This window comes from Bos javanicus, chromosome 7 (assembly GCF_032452875.1).
Source record: "Bos javanicus breed banteng chromosome 7, ARS-OSU_banteng_1.0, whole genome shotgun sequence".
In the NCBI taxonomy this organism is placed as follows: domain Eukaryota; kingdom Metazoa; phylum Chordata; class Mammalia; order Artiodactyla; family Bovidae; genus Bos; species Bos javanicus.
Window position 1 is genome coordinate 13,620,439 of NC_083874.1, and position 16,878 is coordinate 13,637,316.

At 39.6% G+C, this 16,878-nt stretch overlaps 1 protein-coding gene across 1 annotated transcript; it reads left to right on the forward strand.

Moving 5' to 3' along the window:
* The first annotated feature begins 12,765 nt into the window (after positions 1–12,765).
* LOC133251893 (putative gustatory receptor clone PTE01) lies at positions 12,766–13,732 on the forward strand. Its single transcript, XM_061424638.1, has one exon. The coding sequence runs from the start codon at positions 12,896–12,898 to the stop codon at positions 13,730–13,732; it is 837 nt and encodes a 278-aa protein (XP_061280622.1). The 5' UTR covers positions 12,766–12,895.
* Positions 13,733–16,878: the final 3,146 nt, after the last annotated feature.

Consider the following 16,878-nt stretch of genomic DNA (forward strand, 5'->3'; position numbering starts at 1 on the left):
GAAAATATTTGCATATGAAGCAACTGACAAAGGATTAATCTCCAAAATATACAAGCAGCTCATGCAGCTCAACTAAAAAAAAAAAAAAAAAAACCTAATCAGTAATATGCTCCTGCTAAGTCACTTCAGTCATGTCTGACTCTGTGTGACCCCATCGATGTCAGCCCACCAGGGTGCCCCGTCCCTGGGGGCAAGATTGGGATTCTCCAGGCAAGAACACTGGAGTGGGTTGCCATTTCCTTCTCCAATGCATGAAAGTGAAAACTGAAAATGAAGCCGTTCAGTCGTGTCCGACCCTCAGCGACACCATGGACTGTAGCCTACCAGGCTCCTCTGTCCATGGGATTTTCCAGGCAAGAGTACTGGAGTGGGGTGCCATTGCCTTCTCTGTCAGTAATATGGGTAGAACCTAAATAGACAGTTCTCCAAAGAAGACATGGTGGTGTAGTTGCTAAGTTGTGTCCAACTCTTATGATCCCATGGACTGTAGACTGCCAGGCTCCTCTGTCCATGGGATTTTCCAGGCAAGACTATTGGAGTGGGTTGCCATTTCCTCCTCTAAGGGATCTTCCCAATCCAGGGATCGAACCCAGGTCTCCTGCACTGCAGGCAGATTCTTTACCAACTAAGCTATGAGGGAAGCCCGAAAATACAGATGGCCAACAAACACATGAAAAGATGCTCAACATCACTAATTATTATGCTAATGCTATGCTAAGTTGCTTCAGTCGTATCTGACTCCGTGCGACCCCATAGATGGCAGCCCACCAGGCTCCGCCATCTCTGGGATCCTCCAGGCAAGAATACTGGAGTGGGTTGCCATTTCCTTCTCCAGTGCATGAAAGTGAAAAGTGAAAGTGCAAATCAAAACTACAATGAGGTATCACCTCACAGCAGTCAAAATGTCTGTCATTAGAAAGTCTATGGACAATAAATGCTGGAGAAGGTGTGGAGAAAAAGGAACCTTCCTGCACTGTTGGTGAGAATGTAAACTGATAAGCCACTATGAAGAACAGTATGGAGGTGCCTTAAAAATGTGAAAATAGAACTACTATATAAGCCAGAAATCCCACTCCTGGGCATATATCAGGAGAAAACCATAAGTCAAAAACACACATGCACCCCAATGTTCATTGCAGCACTATTTACAATAGCCAGGATATGGGAGTAAACTAAATGTCCATCAGCAGAGGAATAGATAAAACAGATGTTGCAAATGCACATATATATAATGGAATACTTCTCAGCCATAAAAACAGTGAAATAATGTCAAATATTTGCAGCAATATGGATGAACCTAGAGACTGTCATAGTCAGTGAAGTAAGACAGAGAAAGACAAATATTATGATATCACTTATATGTGAAATTAAAAAAAAAAGGTACAAATGAATTTATCTACAAAACAGATATAGAGTTACAGATGCAGAAACTAAACTTGCAGTTACTATGGAGTAAGGGGGAATGGGTTAAAGGGGAGACTGAGATTGACATATACCCACTACTATATATAAAATAGATAACTAATAAGGACTTACTGTACAGCACAGGGAGCTCTACTCAATATTCTGTAATGATCTATATGGGAGAAGAATTTAAAACAGAGTGGGTGAGATGCTAAGTCACTTCAGTCGTGTCCGACTCTGTGCGACCCCATAGACAGCAGCCCACCAGGCTCCCCCGTCCCCGGGATTCTCCAGGCAAGAACACCGGAGTGGGTTGCCATTTCCTTCTCCAGTGCATGAAAGTGAAAAGTGAAAGTGAAGTTGCTCAGTCGTGTCCGATTCCTAGAGACCCCATGGACTGCAGCCTACCAGGCTCCTCCATCCATGGGATTTTCCAGGCATGAGTACTGGAGTGGGGTGCCATTGCATTCTCCAAACAGAGTGGGTACATGTTTGTATATAACTGATTCAATTCGTTGTACACCTGACACTATCACAACATTGTAAATCACCTACAGTGTAATAAAATATTGTTAAAAATGAAAAAGATTTTCCTAATAAGGCAACGTAATTCCATTGGAGAAAAACTTAGAAGACAAGACTCATTCAAATTAGAGAAATAAAAATCTATAAATCTTCACAGTACAAAATGCTATCCAAAGCAAGGACTAAAGATGTCAGAAAGTGAAGAGTAACTAAGAAGCCTCTTGATGAAAGTGAAAGAGGAGAGTGAAAAAGTTGGCTTAAAGCTCAATATTCAGAAAACAAAGATCATGGCATCTGGTCCTATCACTTCATGGGAAATAGATGGGGAAACAGTGGAAACAGTGTCAGACTTTCTTTTTGGGGCTCCAAAATCACTGCAGATGGTGACTGCAGCCATGAAATTAAAAGATGCTTACTTTTTGTAAGAAAAGTTATAACCAACCTAGATAGCATATTCAAAAGCAGAGACATTACTTTGCCAACAAAGGTTCGTCTAGTCAAGTCTATGGTTTTTCCAGTGGTCTTGTATGGATGTGAGAGTTGGACTGTGAAGAAGGCTGAGCGCCGAAGAATTGATGCTTTTGAACTGTGGTGTTGGAGAAGACTCTTGAGAGTCCCTTGGACTACAAGGAGATCCAACCAGTCCATTCTGAAGGAGATCAGCCCTGGGATTTCTTTGGAACGAATGATGCTAAAGCTGAAACTCCAGTACTTTGGCCACCTCATTCGAAGAGTTGCCTCATTGGAAAAGACTCTGATGCTGGGAGGGATTGGGAGCAGGAGGAGAAGGGGACGACAGAGGATGAGATGGCTGGATGGCATCACTGACTCGATGGACGTGAGTCTGAGTGAACTCCTGGAGTTGGTGATGGACAGGGAGGCCTGGCGTGCTGCAATTCACAGGGTCGCAAAGAGTTGGACATGACTGAGTGAATGAACTGAACTGAACTGAAGACAACGAAAATAAAAATTTATACTTAGAGACAAATGTTAACTGAGAAAATGGAAAGTGCATCACATTTTTGGTATAGAAGGCATAATACAGCATAGATTTCATGATTAATAAAATGGATTTACAAATATCAAAATCACACATCACATGATTAAACTGAGGAAAAGAAGTCTGAATTTTATGTCATCATCCTACAACTTGGAAGTAGGAAGCAACAAGTACAAGTAAACAACCCCCTGAGAAGAGGAGAGATCTAGACCTTTCCCAGGACATTCACTTTTCTCCTTTTCCTGTTGCATTAATATTAACGAGTCTCCAGAGACTGGGCCAACATGGACCAACTGGTGAACGATGAGCTTTGAGCACTGATCCCTAAGGTCATACCATTGTGAATAACTGTCAGTGCCTCCAGCTCGCTAATTTGCCTGTTCTAATATTGTGAGTCCACTCCTATGTCTCCATCCTTTGTAGGAACCCACATCAGAAGGTCCAGCCTGAGTGTGTCTTCCTGACCATCCTGAGGAGGAACCCTGAGACTTCGTCACACACCACGCAGGAGACGGGCAGTGAGTCTGTGCTCCTTGGTCATGTTCTAGCAGAGATGTAGCCCAGCCCAGTAAGTAAGACAGGGATGGATGAAGGGGATGTTGAGAACATGAATTTTTCCACTATAAGACAAATGTAACAGTTGGGATAGACAGGTGGAGGACACCAGTATACAAATTTCAGATTAGAGCCCTGTGATCTTCACGATCTTTGCTCCAGTTAGGGTGTGAGAACTCTCATTCAGAGTCCTGCTTCCACCATCACTGGTTCTGACTCTGGCTGGCACCCCACCCAACAAAGCAGCCAATGGGTCTCTGTAACCTTCCCCTGAGCACTTCAATTCATTATGAAAGCAGTCATGGGGAGACTGAGTAGGATGACATTAATTAAACTATCAGGTACTGTTATTCAAGGCTTCCTAAGTGTCAGGCTCTGGGGTGTGTTTTTGTGTTTCTTGGTTGATTACATCTGCATCATCTCTTCCAAATTATAAGTGCACATATTATTTTTTTTAATTTAATTTTATTTTTAAACTTTACAATATTGTATTAGTTTTGCCAAATATCGAAATGAATCCACCACAGGTATACCTGTGTTCCCCATCCTGAGCCCTCCTCCCTCCTCCCTCCCCATACCCTCCCTCTGGGTCGTCCCAGTGCACCAGCCACAGGCATCCAGTATCGTGCATCGAACCTGGACTGGCGACTCGTTTCATACATGATATTATACATGTTTCAGTGCCATTCTCCCAAATCTCCCCACCCTCTCCTTCTCCCACAGAGTCCATAAGACTGATCTATACATCACTGTCTCTTTTGCTGTCTCGTACACAGGGTTATTGTTACCATCTTTCTAAATTCCATATATATGCGTTAGTATACTGTATTGGTGTTTTTCTTTCTGGCTTACTTCACTCTGTATAATAGGTTCCAGTTTCATCCATCTCATTAGAACTGATTCAAATGTATTCTTTTTAATGGCTGAGTAATACTCCATTGTGTATATGTACCACTGCTTTCTCATCCATTCATCTGCTGATGGGCATCTAGGTTGCTTCCATGTCCTGGCTATTATAAACAGTGCTGCGATGAACATTGGGGTACACGTGTCTCTTTCCCTTCTGGTTTCCTCAGTGTGTATGCCCAGCAGTGGGATTGCTGGATCATAAGGAAGTTCTATTTCCAGTTTTTTAAGGAATCTCCACACTGTTCTCCATAGTGACTATACTAGTTTGCATTCCCACCAACAGTGTAAGAGGGTTTCTTTTTCTCCACACCCTCTCCAGCATTTATTATTTGTAGACTTTTGGATCGCAGCCATTCTGACTGGCGTGAAATGGTACCTCATAGTGGTCTTGATGTGCATTTCTCTGATAATGAGTGATGTTTAGCATCTTTTCATGTGTTTGTTAGCCATCTGTATGTCTTCTTTGGAGAAATGTCTATTTAGATCTTTGGCCCATTTTTTGATTGGGTCATTTATTTTTCTGGAGTTGAGCTGGAGGAGTTGCTTGTATATTTTTTGATTAGCTGTTTGTCAGTTGCTTCATTTGCTATTATTTTCTCCCATTCTGAAGGCTGCCTTTTCACCTTGCTTATAGTTTCCTTTGTTGTGCAGAAGCTTTTAAGTTGAATTAGGTCCCATTTGTTTATTTTTGCTTTTATTTCCAATATTCTGGGAGGTGGGTCATAGAGGATCCTGCTGTGATGTATGTCGGAGACTGTTTTGCCTATGTTCTCCTCTATGAGTTTTATAGTTTCTGGTCTTAGGTTGAGATCTTTAATCCATTTTGAGTTTATTTTTGTGTATGGTGTTAGAAAGTGTTCTAGTTTCATTCTTTTACAAGTGGTTGACCAGTTTTCCCAGCACCACTTGTTAAAGAGATTGTCTTTAATCCATTGTATATTCTTGCCTCCTTTGGAGGACACTAATAGGTGGAGAAATATACCATGTTCATGGATTGGAAGAATCAATATAGTGAAAATGAGTATACTACCCAAAGCAATTTATAGATTCAATGCAATCCCTATCAAGCTACCAACGGTTCTTCACAGAGCTAGAACAAATAATTTCACAATTTGTATGGAAATACAAAAAACCTCGAATAGCCAAAGCTATCTTGAGAAAAAAGAATGGAACTGGAGGAATCAACCTACCTGACTTCAGGCTCTATTACAAAGCCACAGTTATTATTATTTTATTAAGAAGAAAGAAGGACAACATTTTTTTTCACTGCCTGCCCTAGGCTCACCTCCAGGGATGTTTGAGTCTGGTGGGCTGCAGGCAAGGCAGCCAGGCATAGGTCCCAGGCATGGGAGCTGCTGAAGGGCAGGTCCTGGCACATGCCTGAAGCCTGGGCTGGCCGGCTCCCACCCTCCCCCTCCCCCCCCGGGTGCGGAGAAACATGGTGAATGCAGTGCGGAGGGGCTGCAACAGTTGAGGGGTGCACTCCTCCACATGTCTTCACAGCTCCTCAAGAAGCACATTTTATGTCACATGTATCACGTCATGAGATAGAAAATGTTAAAACCTCTTTGAAGCCAGTCACCCTGGGAAGGCTGATTCCAGACACAGAGCACCTGGGCTATTTTTCTGTTTTCACCCAGTCCTGTCACTTCCCTGTCAGCCCTGGTAGAGACTCCCTGCTCATTATGCCCTTCCCCTTGGAGTTTTCTGGAGGACACAGAAGAAGGGAGTGGGTAGCACTTGCTGCATCAACTTTAGGAGGAATGTCTGAGATCACAGGCAAAGGTCAAAGAAATAATTGGCACCTGAAATTTTCAGGGTAGATCTCTCTGTTGATGCTGTTCCTTGATTTCACATTATCTATCCACTTTCTCCTCTGTATTTATAATCAACTGAATCAATCATGAAAAGAGACATAAATATCAGAGTCTTGGTTTCCAGAAACTGAAAACAGTTAAAAATAATATACCCCAGGTGCATCTGTTGTTATACCTCTGTACTCCTGCTGAAAACTTTCAGTAAGTCTGAAAACAGTGAAATTTAGGGCAGGACTCAGAGAAGAAAAATGGAATTTTGAATCCTATAGCTCTACCAATTCTTAGTGTGCTATGGGGAAATTTCTTAGAATCTGTGAGATTTAGGATTATCAACTGGGTTGATTCCTCATTGATACAAACCCACTGAATTAGGACTAAACAAATAATTGTTGCCCTCTGTTCAATAACTATGTGATGGATGCATAAAGAAAGTGCAAAATACCTTTTTGATATTTTGTCCCTAATAATGATTATGGTAAGTCTCACATCATCAGATTTAAACATTTGTTGATCTGATGTTATGGTTTCCCTATATCCCTGACAGGACATTTAATTTTTGTTTATACAAGTATATCCTTAAATATGAAGAGAACTGAGTGAGGGTCATTTATTTCTGATTCCCCAGAGCCTATAACTTGATAGCACAGAAGTGGCCCCAAGAATTTAAAAAAAAAACTCAGTTAAGTGTTGAATAAACCCTTCCAGTTTTCACAGAAACAAAGTGTGGGCAATATAGCTTTTGCATAGTGCACCATTCATGCCAGTGTTGTCATCCTTTTCAGAATATCCCATAGGACTAGAGACAAAACAAGACAAGGGTGCCCACTTTCACCATTACTATTCAACATAGTTTTGGAAGTTTTGGCCACAGCAATCAGAGCAGAAAAAGAAATAAAAGGAATCCAAATTGGAAAAGAAGAAGTAAAACTCTCACTATTTGCAGATGACATGATCCTCTACATAGAAAACCCTAAAGACTCCACCAGAAAATTACTAGAACTAATCAATGATTATAGTAAAGTTGCAGGATATGAAATCAACACACAGAAATCCCTTGCATTCCTATACACTAATAATGAGAAAACAGAAAGAGAAATTAAGGAAACAATACCATTCACGATTGCAACGGAAAGAATAAAATACTTAGGAATATATCTACCTAAAGAAACTAAAGACCTATATATAGAAAACTATAAAACACTGGTGAAAGAAATCAAAGAGGACACTAATAGATGGAGAAATATACCATGTTCATGGATTGGAAGAATCAATATAGTGAAAATGAGTATACTACCCAAAGCAATTTATAGATTCAATGCAATCCCTATCAAGCTACCAACAGTATTCTTTACAGAGCTAGAACAAATAATTTCACAATTTGTATGGAAATACAAAAAACCTCGAATAGCCAAAGCGATCTTGAGAAAGAAAAATGGAACTGGAGGAATCAACCTGCCTGACTTCAGGCTCTACTACAAAGCCACAGTTATCAAGACAGTATGGTACTGGCACAAAGACAGAAATATTGATCAATGGAACAAAATAGAAAGCCCAGAGATAAATCCATGCACATATGGACACCTTATCTTTGACAAAGGAGGCAAGAATATACAATGGATTAAAGACAATCTCTTTAACAAGTGGTGCTGGGAAATCTGGTCAACCACTTGTAAAAGAATGAAACTAGAACACTTTCTAACACCATACACAAAAATAAACTCAAAATGGATTAAAGATCTCAACATAAGACCAGAAACTATAAAACTCCTAGAGGAGAACATAAGCAAAACACTCTCTGACATACATCACAGCAGGATCCTCTATGACCCACCTCCCAGAATATTGGAAATAAAAGCAAAAATAAACAAATGGGACCTAATTAAACTTAAAAGCTTCTGCACATCAAAGGAAACTATTAGCAAGGTGAAAAGACAGCCTTCAGAATGGGAGAAAATAATAGCAAATGAAGCAACCGACAAACAACTAATCTCAAAAATATACAAGCAACTCCTACAGCTCAACTCCAGAAAAATAAATGACCCAATCAAAAAATGGGCCAAAGATCTAAATAGACATTTCTCCAAAGAAGACATACAGATGGCTAACAAACACATGAAAAGATGCTCACCATCACTCATTATCAGAGAAATGCAAATCAAAACCACTATGAGGTACCATTTCACACCAGTCAGAATGGCTGCGATCCAAAAGTCTACAAATAATAAATGCTGGAGAGGGTGTGGAGAAAAGGGAACCCTCTTACACTGTTGGTGGGAATGCAAACTAGTACAGCCACTATGGAGAACAGTGTGGAGATTCCTTAAAAAACTGGAAATAGAACTGCCTTATGATCCAGCAATCCCACTGCTGGGCATACACACTGAGGAAACCAGAAGGGAAAGAGACACGTGTACCCCAATGTTCATCGCAGCACTGTTTATAATAGCCAGGACATGGAAGCAACCTAGATGTCCATCAGCAGATGAATGGATAAAGAAAGCAGTGGTACATATACACAATGGAGTATTACTCAGCCATTAAAAAGAATACATTTGAATCAGTTCTAATGAGGTGGATGAAACTGGAGCCTATTATACAGAGTGAAGTAAGCCAGAAGGAAAAACACCAATACAGTATACTAACGCATATATATGGAATTTAGAAAGATGGTAACGATAACCCTGTATAGGAGACAGCAAAAGAGACACTGACGTATAGAACAGTCTTATGGACTCTGTGGGAGAGGGAGAGGGTGGGAAGATTTGGGAGAATGGCATTGGAACATGTAAAATATCATGTATGAAACAAGATGCCAGTCCAGGTTCAATGCACGATACTGGATGCTTGGGGCTGGTGCACTGGGACGACCCAGAGGGATGGTATGGGGAGGGAGGAGGGAGGGGGGTTCAGGATGGGGAACACATGTATACCCGTGGTGGATTCATTTTGATGTTTGGCAGAACTAATACAATTTTGTAAAGTTTGAGAATAGAATAAAATTAATTAAAAAAAATAGTATTTGTTTTTATGTCATGGACTTTCTATGGGACCTATTATTTTCCATTTAATCTTCAGATTTCAATGATCAAAACACCATTTCAGAAGTTTTTATAAGTATAGGGGGAAAAGAGTCAGAAAATATGGGGACAGTACATTTTACTGCACTTGCAGAGACATATTTTAAAATTTTCTATCATTCCATGCTCTGGTGTCCTGGCACAGGAAAGGCTTTGAACTCTTCTGTCATATAACCCATTCTGCTGCTGCTGCTGTTTAGTTACTAAAGTGGTGTCCAGCTCTTTGCAACCCCATGGACTGTAGCCCATCAGGCTTCTCTGTCCATGAGATTTCTCAGGCAAGAATACTGGACTGGGTTGCCATTTCCTTCTCCAGGGGATCTTCCCAACCCAGCGATCGAACCCACAACTCCTGCATTGGCAAGAGGATTCTTTACCACTGAACCACCTGGGAAGCCCAATAGTCCTCTTCAGTTCAGTTCAGTTTAGTTCATTCGCTCAGTCATGTCCAACTCTTTGCAACCCCATGAATCGCAGCACGCCAGGCCTCCCTGTCCAAAACCAACTCCTGGAGTTCACTCAAACTCATGTCCATCGAGTCGGTAATGCCATCCAGCCATCTCATCCTCTGTCGTCCCCTTCTCCTCCTGCCCCCAATCCCTCCCAGCATCAGGGTCTTTTCCAATGAGTCAACTCTTTGCATGAGGTGGCCAAAGTACTGGAGTTTCAGCTTTAGCATCAGTCCTTCCAATGAACACCAAGGACTGATCTCCTTTAGAATGGACTGGTTGAATCTTGCAGTCCAAGGGACTCTCAAGAGTCTTCTCCAGCACCACAGTTCAAAAGCATCAATTCTTTGGTACCCAGTTTTATTCACAGTCCAACTCTCATATCCATACATGACTACTGGAAAAACCATAGCCTTAACTAGATGGACCTTTGTTGACAAAGTAATGTCTCTGCTTTTGAATATGCTATCTAGGTTGGTCATAACTTTCCTTCCAAAGAGTAAGTGTCTTTTAATTTCATGGCTGCAATCTGCAGTGATTTAGGAGCCCCCAAAATAAAGTCTGACACTGTTTCCACTGTTTCCCCCATCTACAGTCCTCTTAGATAGGTTCAATTATTGTCTGACTGACAGATAAGGAATCTTCCCAGATGTGTTTATATTATTTATTTTGAATGTTTCTCAATTAAATCATGGGAGACGGCAATGACAACCCACTCTGGTTATTCTTGCCTGGAAAATCCCATGGGCGGAAGAGCCTGGTGGGCTACAGTCCAAGGGGTCGCTAAGAGTCAGACATGACTGAGGCTCTTCATTTTCACTTTTCACTTTTATGCACTGGAGGAGGAAATGGCAACTCACTCCAGTATTCTTGCCTGGAGAATCCCAGGGATGGGGGAGCCTGGTGGGCTGCAGTCTATGGGGTCACACAGAGTCGGACATGACTGAAGCAACTTCGCAGCAGCAGCAATTAAATCATAGTATGGCATGCCAAAATAATGAACCTGAATTACTTTGAGGCAGCAGAATCAAGGGAATTGCAATCTCTTGGTCAGGAAGGACTCACATGAAAATCTGTTAGTAGACATAAGGCAGGTTGTGGGAACTTTCCCAGGTGCCAAATTTGTCAACCATAGATAGGGTTTAGACCAGGAAAGGAAGACCACCTGGTACATGAAAATGGGCTCAACATGGCTAATACCAGGAAACTCACATCAAAAACCCAATCAAATACCACTTTTTATATGTTGAGATGTTTATTATAAAGAAAAAAAAAGCCATGTTCCTTGGAGGATGTGGAGATAAGGGAACTGTTGTGTGTGGTTGGTGAGAATGAATATTGGTACAGTCATTACAGGAAAGAGAAGGGAGGTTCCTTAACAACAAAAACTTACTAACTGAAATAGAACTACCATAGGATACAGCAATCCCACTTCAGGATATATGCCAAGGAAGAGATTATCTGCTTTTACATGTCATTATGATATTATTTGAAATAGTGAAACCATGAAAACACTTAAAGTGTCTGTTGAAAGATGAATAAAGAAAATGTAGTATGTATATATGTGTGTATATGTAAGCAATGAAATATTATTCAGCCAGGAAAAGAAGGAAATTCTGCAATTTGTGACAACATGGGTGGACCTAGAGAATATCATGCTTATTAAAATACATACAACAGACATAGACAGTCAATACCATATGATCTCACTTATGTGTGGAAGTTAAGAAAATCAAACTCTTAGGGCCATAGATTAGAACTGTAGTTGTGAGGAGATGCTGGTGGAGAGAGTAGGGAGATTTTGGTCAAAGGGTATAAACTTTCAGTTATAAAATGAATACATTCTGGGGAGCTAGTACACCACCTGGTGACTATAGCTAATAATTTTGTATTATATTCTTGAAATATGCTAATAGAGATCTCCTTAACTATTACTATAAACACACACACACAAATAAAAACGATGTGAGGTGACAGATATGTTAATTAACCTGACTATGGTAACCATTCACAATGTGTACATATATTAAATCATCATTTTGGACATCTTTTAAGAAATTTCCCATTGCACAACCCAAATATATGAAATTTTGTCAGTCAACTTCAGTAAACTGAAAAAAGTAAAACAATGACATAGTTAATCTGCCAGTACAGAATATGGTCCAAAAAGAGTAAAGTGGTCTCACATATCAGACATTTTACTGAGATGGTATTGGACTGAAACAAATAAGCCTGTATAAAATAAAAAAGTTCAAGTAGGTTTCTTAAATTTTGTTACCATTTAATCATTGACAATCCTTGGTACACTGATAACATCTTCATAGCCACAAACGCTGTATTATGTGCACTTAATTAATTATCTTACTATAAATGACTCAACATAAAAAAAATAAACCATACTGATTGAAATTTGAAGTCCACCAAAGTCAAAGATATGAAGTATATATTAAGTGGCTTTTAAAACATAACCCTGAGATTTGAGTAATCACTCATTTCACGAAAGAGGGAAGACAGAGAAACCAAAGAATGATAAAACTTTGAATAGCATATAAAATATTTTCTGATTATGAACTTCAGCTTTAATTTAGAATCTAGATGACATAGTCCTGTGTTACATAAAGATTTGTAAATATTCTAAATGAAAGAAATATCTAGAATTGCATTTGAATAAAATATAACTATATCTAAGTCTCTTTAAATTGAAATTATATTTTTCCTTAAAGGGGGAAGTCTCTCATTCTGTATTATGTCTAAAAAAGTAAGCTGTATTTAACTGAGATCATGGATATGGCTGTATTACCTCTAATGTGCTTGTTCCCTTTCATCTTTCAGTGAAGTTTTATAAAGTAAGACTTTGTAGACAGAGGTGAATAACACAGAAATCAATGAGGAAACAGTTCTAAGCAGATAGAAACTGTCATAATGAGAAATATTGCTGAAGGAACTGGGGTGTATGATCTTAGAATTTTTTTAATTCAAAATTTAGACACAGAGTGCAAGGCCCGTTACTTAATTCCTATTTTTTCAGCCCTCTTATTTTTTCCAAAGGTGTCTAATCTACACAGAACCGGAAATCTAACCAGTGTCTCAGAATTCTTCCTCCTGGACCTCTCAGATGATCCAGAACTACAACCTTTGCTCTTTATCCTCTTCCTGTCTATGTACCTGGTCACCATTTTAGGGAACCTGTTCATCATCCTGGCTGTCACCTCTGACCCCCACCTCCACACCCCCATGTACTTCTTTCTCTCCAACCTGTCCTTGGCTGACATTGGTTTGGTCTCCACCACAGTCCCCAAGATGATTGTAAATATCCAAACTCACAGCAGGGTCATCTCCTATGGGGGCTGCCTGACACAGATGTCTATTTTTCTCCTTTTTGGATGTATGGATGGTACTCTTCTCACTGCAATGGCTTATGACCGGTTTGTGGCCATCTGTCATCCACTGTACTACATGGCCATCATGAACCCATGCCTCTGTTGTCTTTTAGTTTTGGTGTCTTTTTTTGTTAGTCTTTTGGAGTCACAGCTGCACAACTGGATTGCACTACAACTCACCTGCTTCAAAGATGTAGAAATCCCTAATTTCTTCTGTCACCCTTCTCAACTCCTCAAGCTTGCCTGTTGTGACACTTTCACCAATAACATAGTCATGTATACTGCTGGTGCCATCTTCGGTTTTCTTCCTATCTCAGGGATCTTTTTCTCTTACTGTAAAATTCTCTCCTCTGTTCTGAGAGTCCCCTCATCAGGTGGCATGAATAAAGCCTTCTCCACCTGTGGTTCTCACCTGGCAGTTGTTTGTTTATTTTACATAACAGGCATTGATGTGTATCTCAGTTCAGCCATCTCACAATCTTCTAGGAAGTTTGCAGTGGCCTCAGTGATGTACACTGTGCTCACTCCCATGCTGAACCCCTTCATCTACAGTCTGAGGAATAAGGACATCAAAAGGGCCACGCGGAGGTCTCTCAGCAAAATGTTCTACACTTAGTACCTGTGTTATCCATTTGGAGGGTAGGTTGCAAAATGTAGCAAAATTAAATCTAGACCTGAAAATTCTACCTCTCTCATACATCAGTTTTTGTAGCTCTCATGGCTTTACTTCTCCTTTTGCTTAACCTCATAGTTAAATATTACTTTTCTTTTATGTCTTTAATGTGATGGGTGAGATTTCTAGGATTCTTGTGCATCAAAATCATTCCTTGGCTGAATATTTTTTTTTCTTTTTTTTAAATTGGGAGGTGATTGCTTTACAATATTGTGTTGGCCTCTGCCATACATCAACATGAATCAGCCATAGGTATACATATGTCCCCTCCCCCTGAACCCCACTCCCATCTCCTACCCCATCCCACCTCTCTAGGTTGTCACAGAGAACTGGGCTGAGCTCCCTGTGTCACATAGCAAATTCCCACTTGGTATCTGTTTTCCCTATGGTCATGTATATATTTCCATGCTACTCTCTCAATTCAACCCACCCTCTCCTTCCCCTACTGTGTCCATAAGTCTATTCTCTCTGTGAGTCCATTACTGCTTTGACTGAATCTTACTGCCTCTACAGAGATTATACAGATTATCTTTTGTGGCCCAAGCATCCTCAAAAGATGAATAATTCCCTTTTAATATATTGAAAATTTATAAGTTTTTCACAGCTCTTGTGTATTTTCTGCAGTAAATTCTATTTTTCAAATTTGTTTACATAGGTTATGTGTGAATATTCGTGTCACTGCTTCTCAGCCTTGGGTTTTATTGAAATCATCTGGGGACTTCAAAATACTGTTCACTGGGTCTAACCACAATCAAATATTCTGATTTAATTAGACTTGGGTGTGGTCTGAGCATAAGGAATTTTAAAAGCACTCAAGTGTTTCTGGTATATGGCCAAGGTTGAAAACTACCAACTCAAATCAGATCTTTCATTCAAAGGTGACCTGTATACCTTGGGTCCTAACTGCTCATGAACAAATGCTGAACATCCAGAAGAGAACAGAGCTCAGAGGGGAAGCTATGAAGACCCTGCTGTAGTAATAGGCAATGTGTTTACCATGTTATTTCTGATCATTTTCTTCACTTAGCTTCTCTACATCATACTAGGCTTTGCTTTGGGGTGGGGCTCTTGAAATCACTATTTTTCATCTTCTTCCATCTTACATATATTCAACAGTGGTCAGTAAAATTCTCTTTGCCCTAAGAGCTAAAGTGTTCCCTTCATGCCCCTCAAATCAAGTCTTCCTTCACTTATGATGGCTATGTTATTACTTTACATTTTTTAAATTTTCAGTCTTTCAATATCTCTTTAGCTGACTCTCTGTATTAAATTCTCTTTATTAAAATGACTAATTGGTTTCTCTTTTCTTGACTGAACCCCAACTGATATTGTAGCATGAGTACAAAAGTATATTTTGGGGTCTTCCCAGGTGGTCCTGTGGTTGGGAACCCGCCTTCCAATGCAGGAGACACAGGTTCAATCCCTGGTCAGGGATCTGAGATCCCACGTGCCACAGGGCAAGTAAGCCCATGTGCCAGAACTAGATAACCCAAGTGCCACAACTAAGATGTGACTAAAAGGTGACACAGAAAAACATTTTTTTAAAATCAGTATTGATTGTTTTGAAAAAGTGTATTTTGAGGCATCTGAAATTGAAGATGCAAAATGTGCACAGGGAAGAAAGGTTGTCAAAAATATGTCTTAGTCTGGGGTATGCACTTGGAAAATAGGTTGGCGATGTCATATTTCAATTGCTGTGTGACTCCAATGATATCCAAGGTACATTCAGTCACCCCAGTCTTCACAATAAGTTTATCTTCTTTCACATTACTTAGGAGTGCAAATAGCCCAGTTGTCAACAAAGGGGAGTTTAGTCCTTTTATTAATACTAGAAACAGCCTGGTTAGAGCTTCATTTGAATACCATGGCTTTCTGTCCAACAACTGGAGTCTTAGTGTTCCTGTTGAGTTCTACAAGATGACTATCCATCACTTCATAGATACGTCACACATTGTTTTGTAGTGGTAATATTGGCCATCTGAAAATAATATTATGCAAAACTAGTTTAATTTACTTTGCATTTTACCACTTAAGATCACCACAAGCTCCACTGATGAGTAACTTTGATATTAAAGAAAAGATACACTTGACATAGGATAGATTCCTATTAGATTTTGGGAAGAAATAGCACTCATTAAAAATTACTAAAATAGTATATCAGTATATCCACTTATGCAGATGACATGAGTTTGAGTGACCTCCAGCAGATAGTGAAGAACAGGGAAGCCTGGTTTACTGTAGTTCACGGGGTCACAAAGAGTCGGACACCACTTAACAACTGAGCAACAACAAAGTGATAGTCAACGAATCTTGGAAAAAATCCAAGTAATCCTACTTTGAGTGTATATGTGTATGTGTTTGTGTAGTTTAATTTCTACTTTATGTTCTGTTAAATTTACAACCTCTTATTTTCTTATTAAATAATATTAAATCCTCACATCAAATGATTAAAGGAAATTTAAGTCTAAAAATATTATAAATGAAAGTACACACCAGAATACTAATCTAGATGTACTACAACATTCATGAAATGTTTTTCCACAACATTCACAATTGGTCAAATGGGAGTAAATAAACTCTATTTCTATGAGTTCAGTAATTCAGATTCCACAGATAAGGGAAACCATACATTCCATGTCTTTCCTTGTCTGACTTATTTCTTTTAGCATAATGCCCCTAAATTCAACCATATTGTAATGAATGTAATTCATCCATATTGTAATGAATAGCATAGTTTTCTGCTTTCTCATGGCTGAATAATATTCCATTGTATGTGCTGAATATTTATCACATTTTCTTTATCCTTAATTCATTCATGGATACTAGGTTGTTTCCAGTTTTTGCTCTGGTGAATGATTCTTCAGTGAGTATGGGGATGCAGTTATCTCTTTGAGATAGTTATGTCATCTCCTTTGGACACACACCCAGGTGTATTATGCGATATTATGTCCATATTATGTATGGACACACAATTGCTGTATTATGCGATAGTTCTATTTAAGATTTTTGAGGAACTCTGCTCTGTTGTTGGTAGTGGGCTGCACATTCCCATAAACAGTGCATGAGGATTCCTTTTTCTGCACATATTT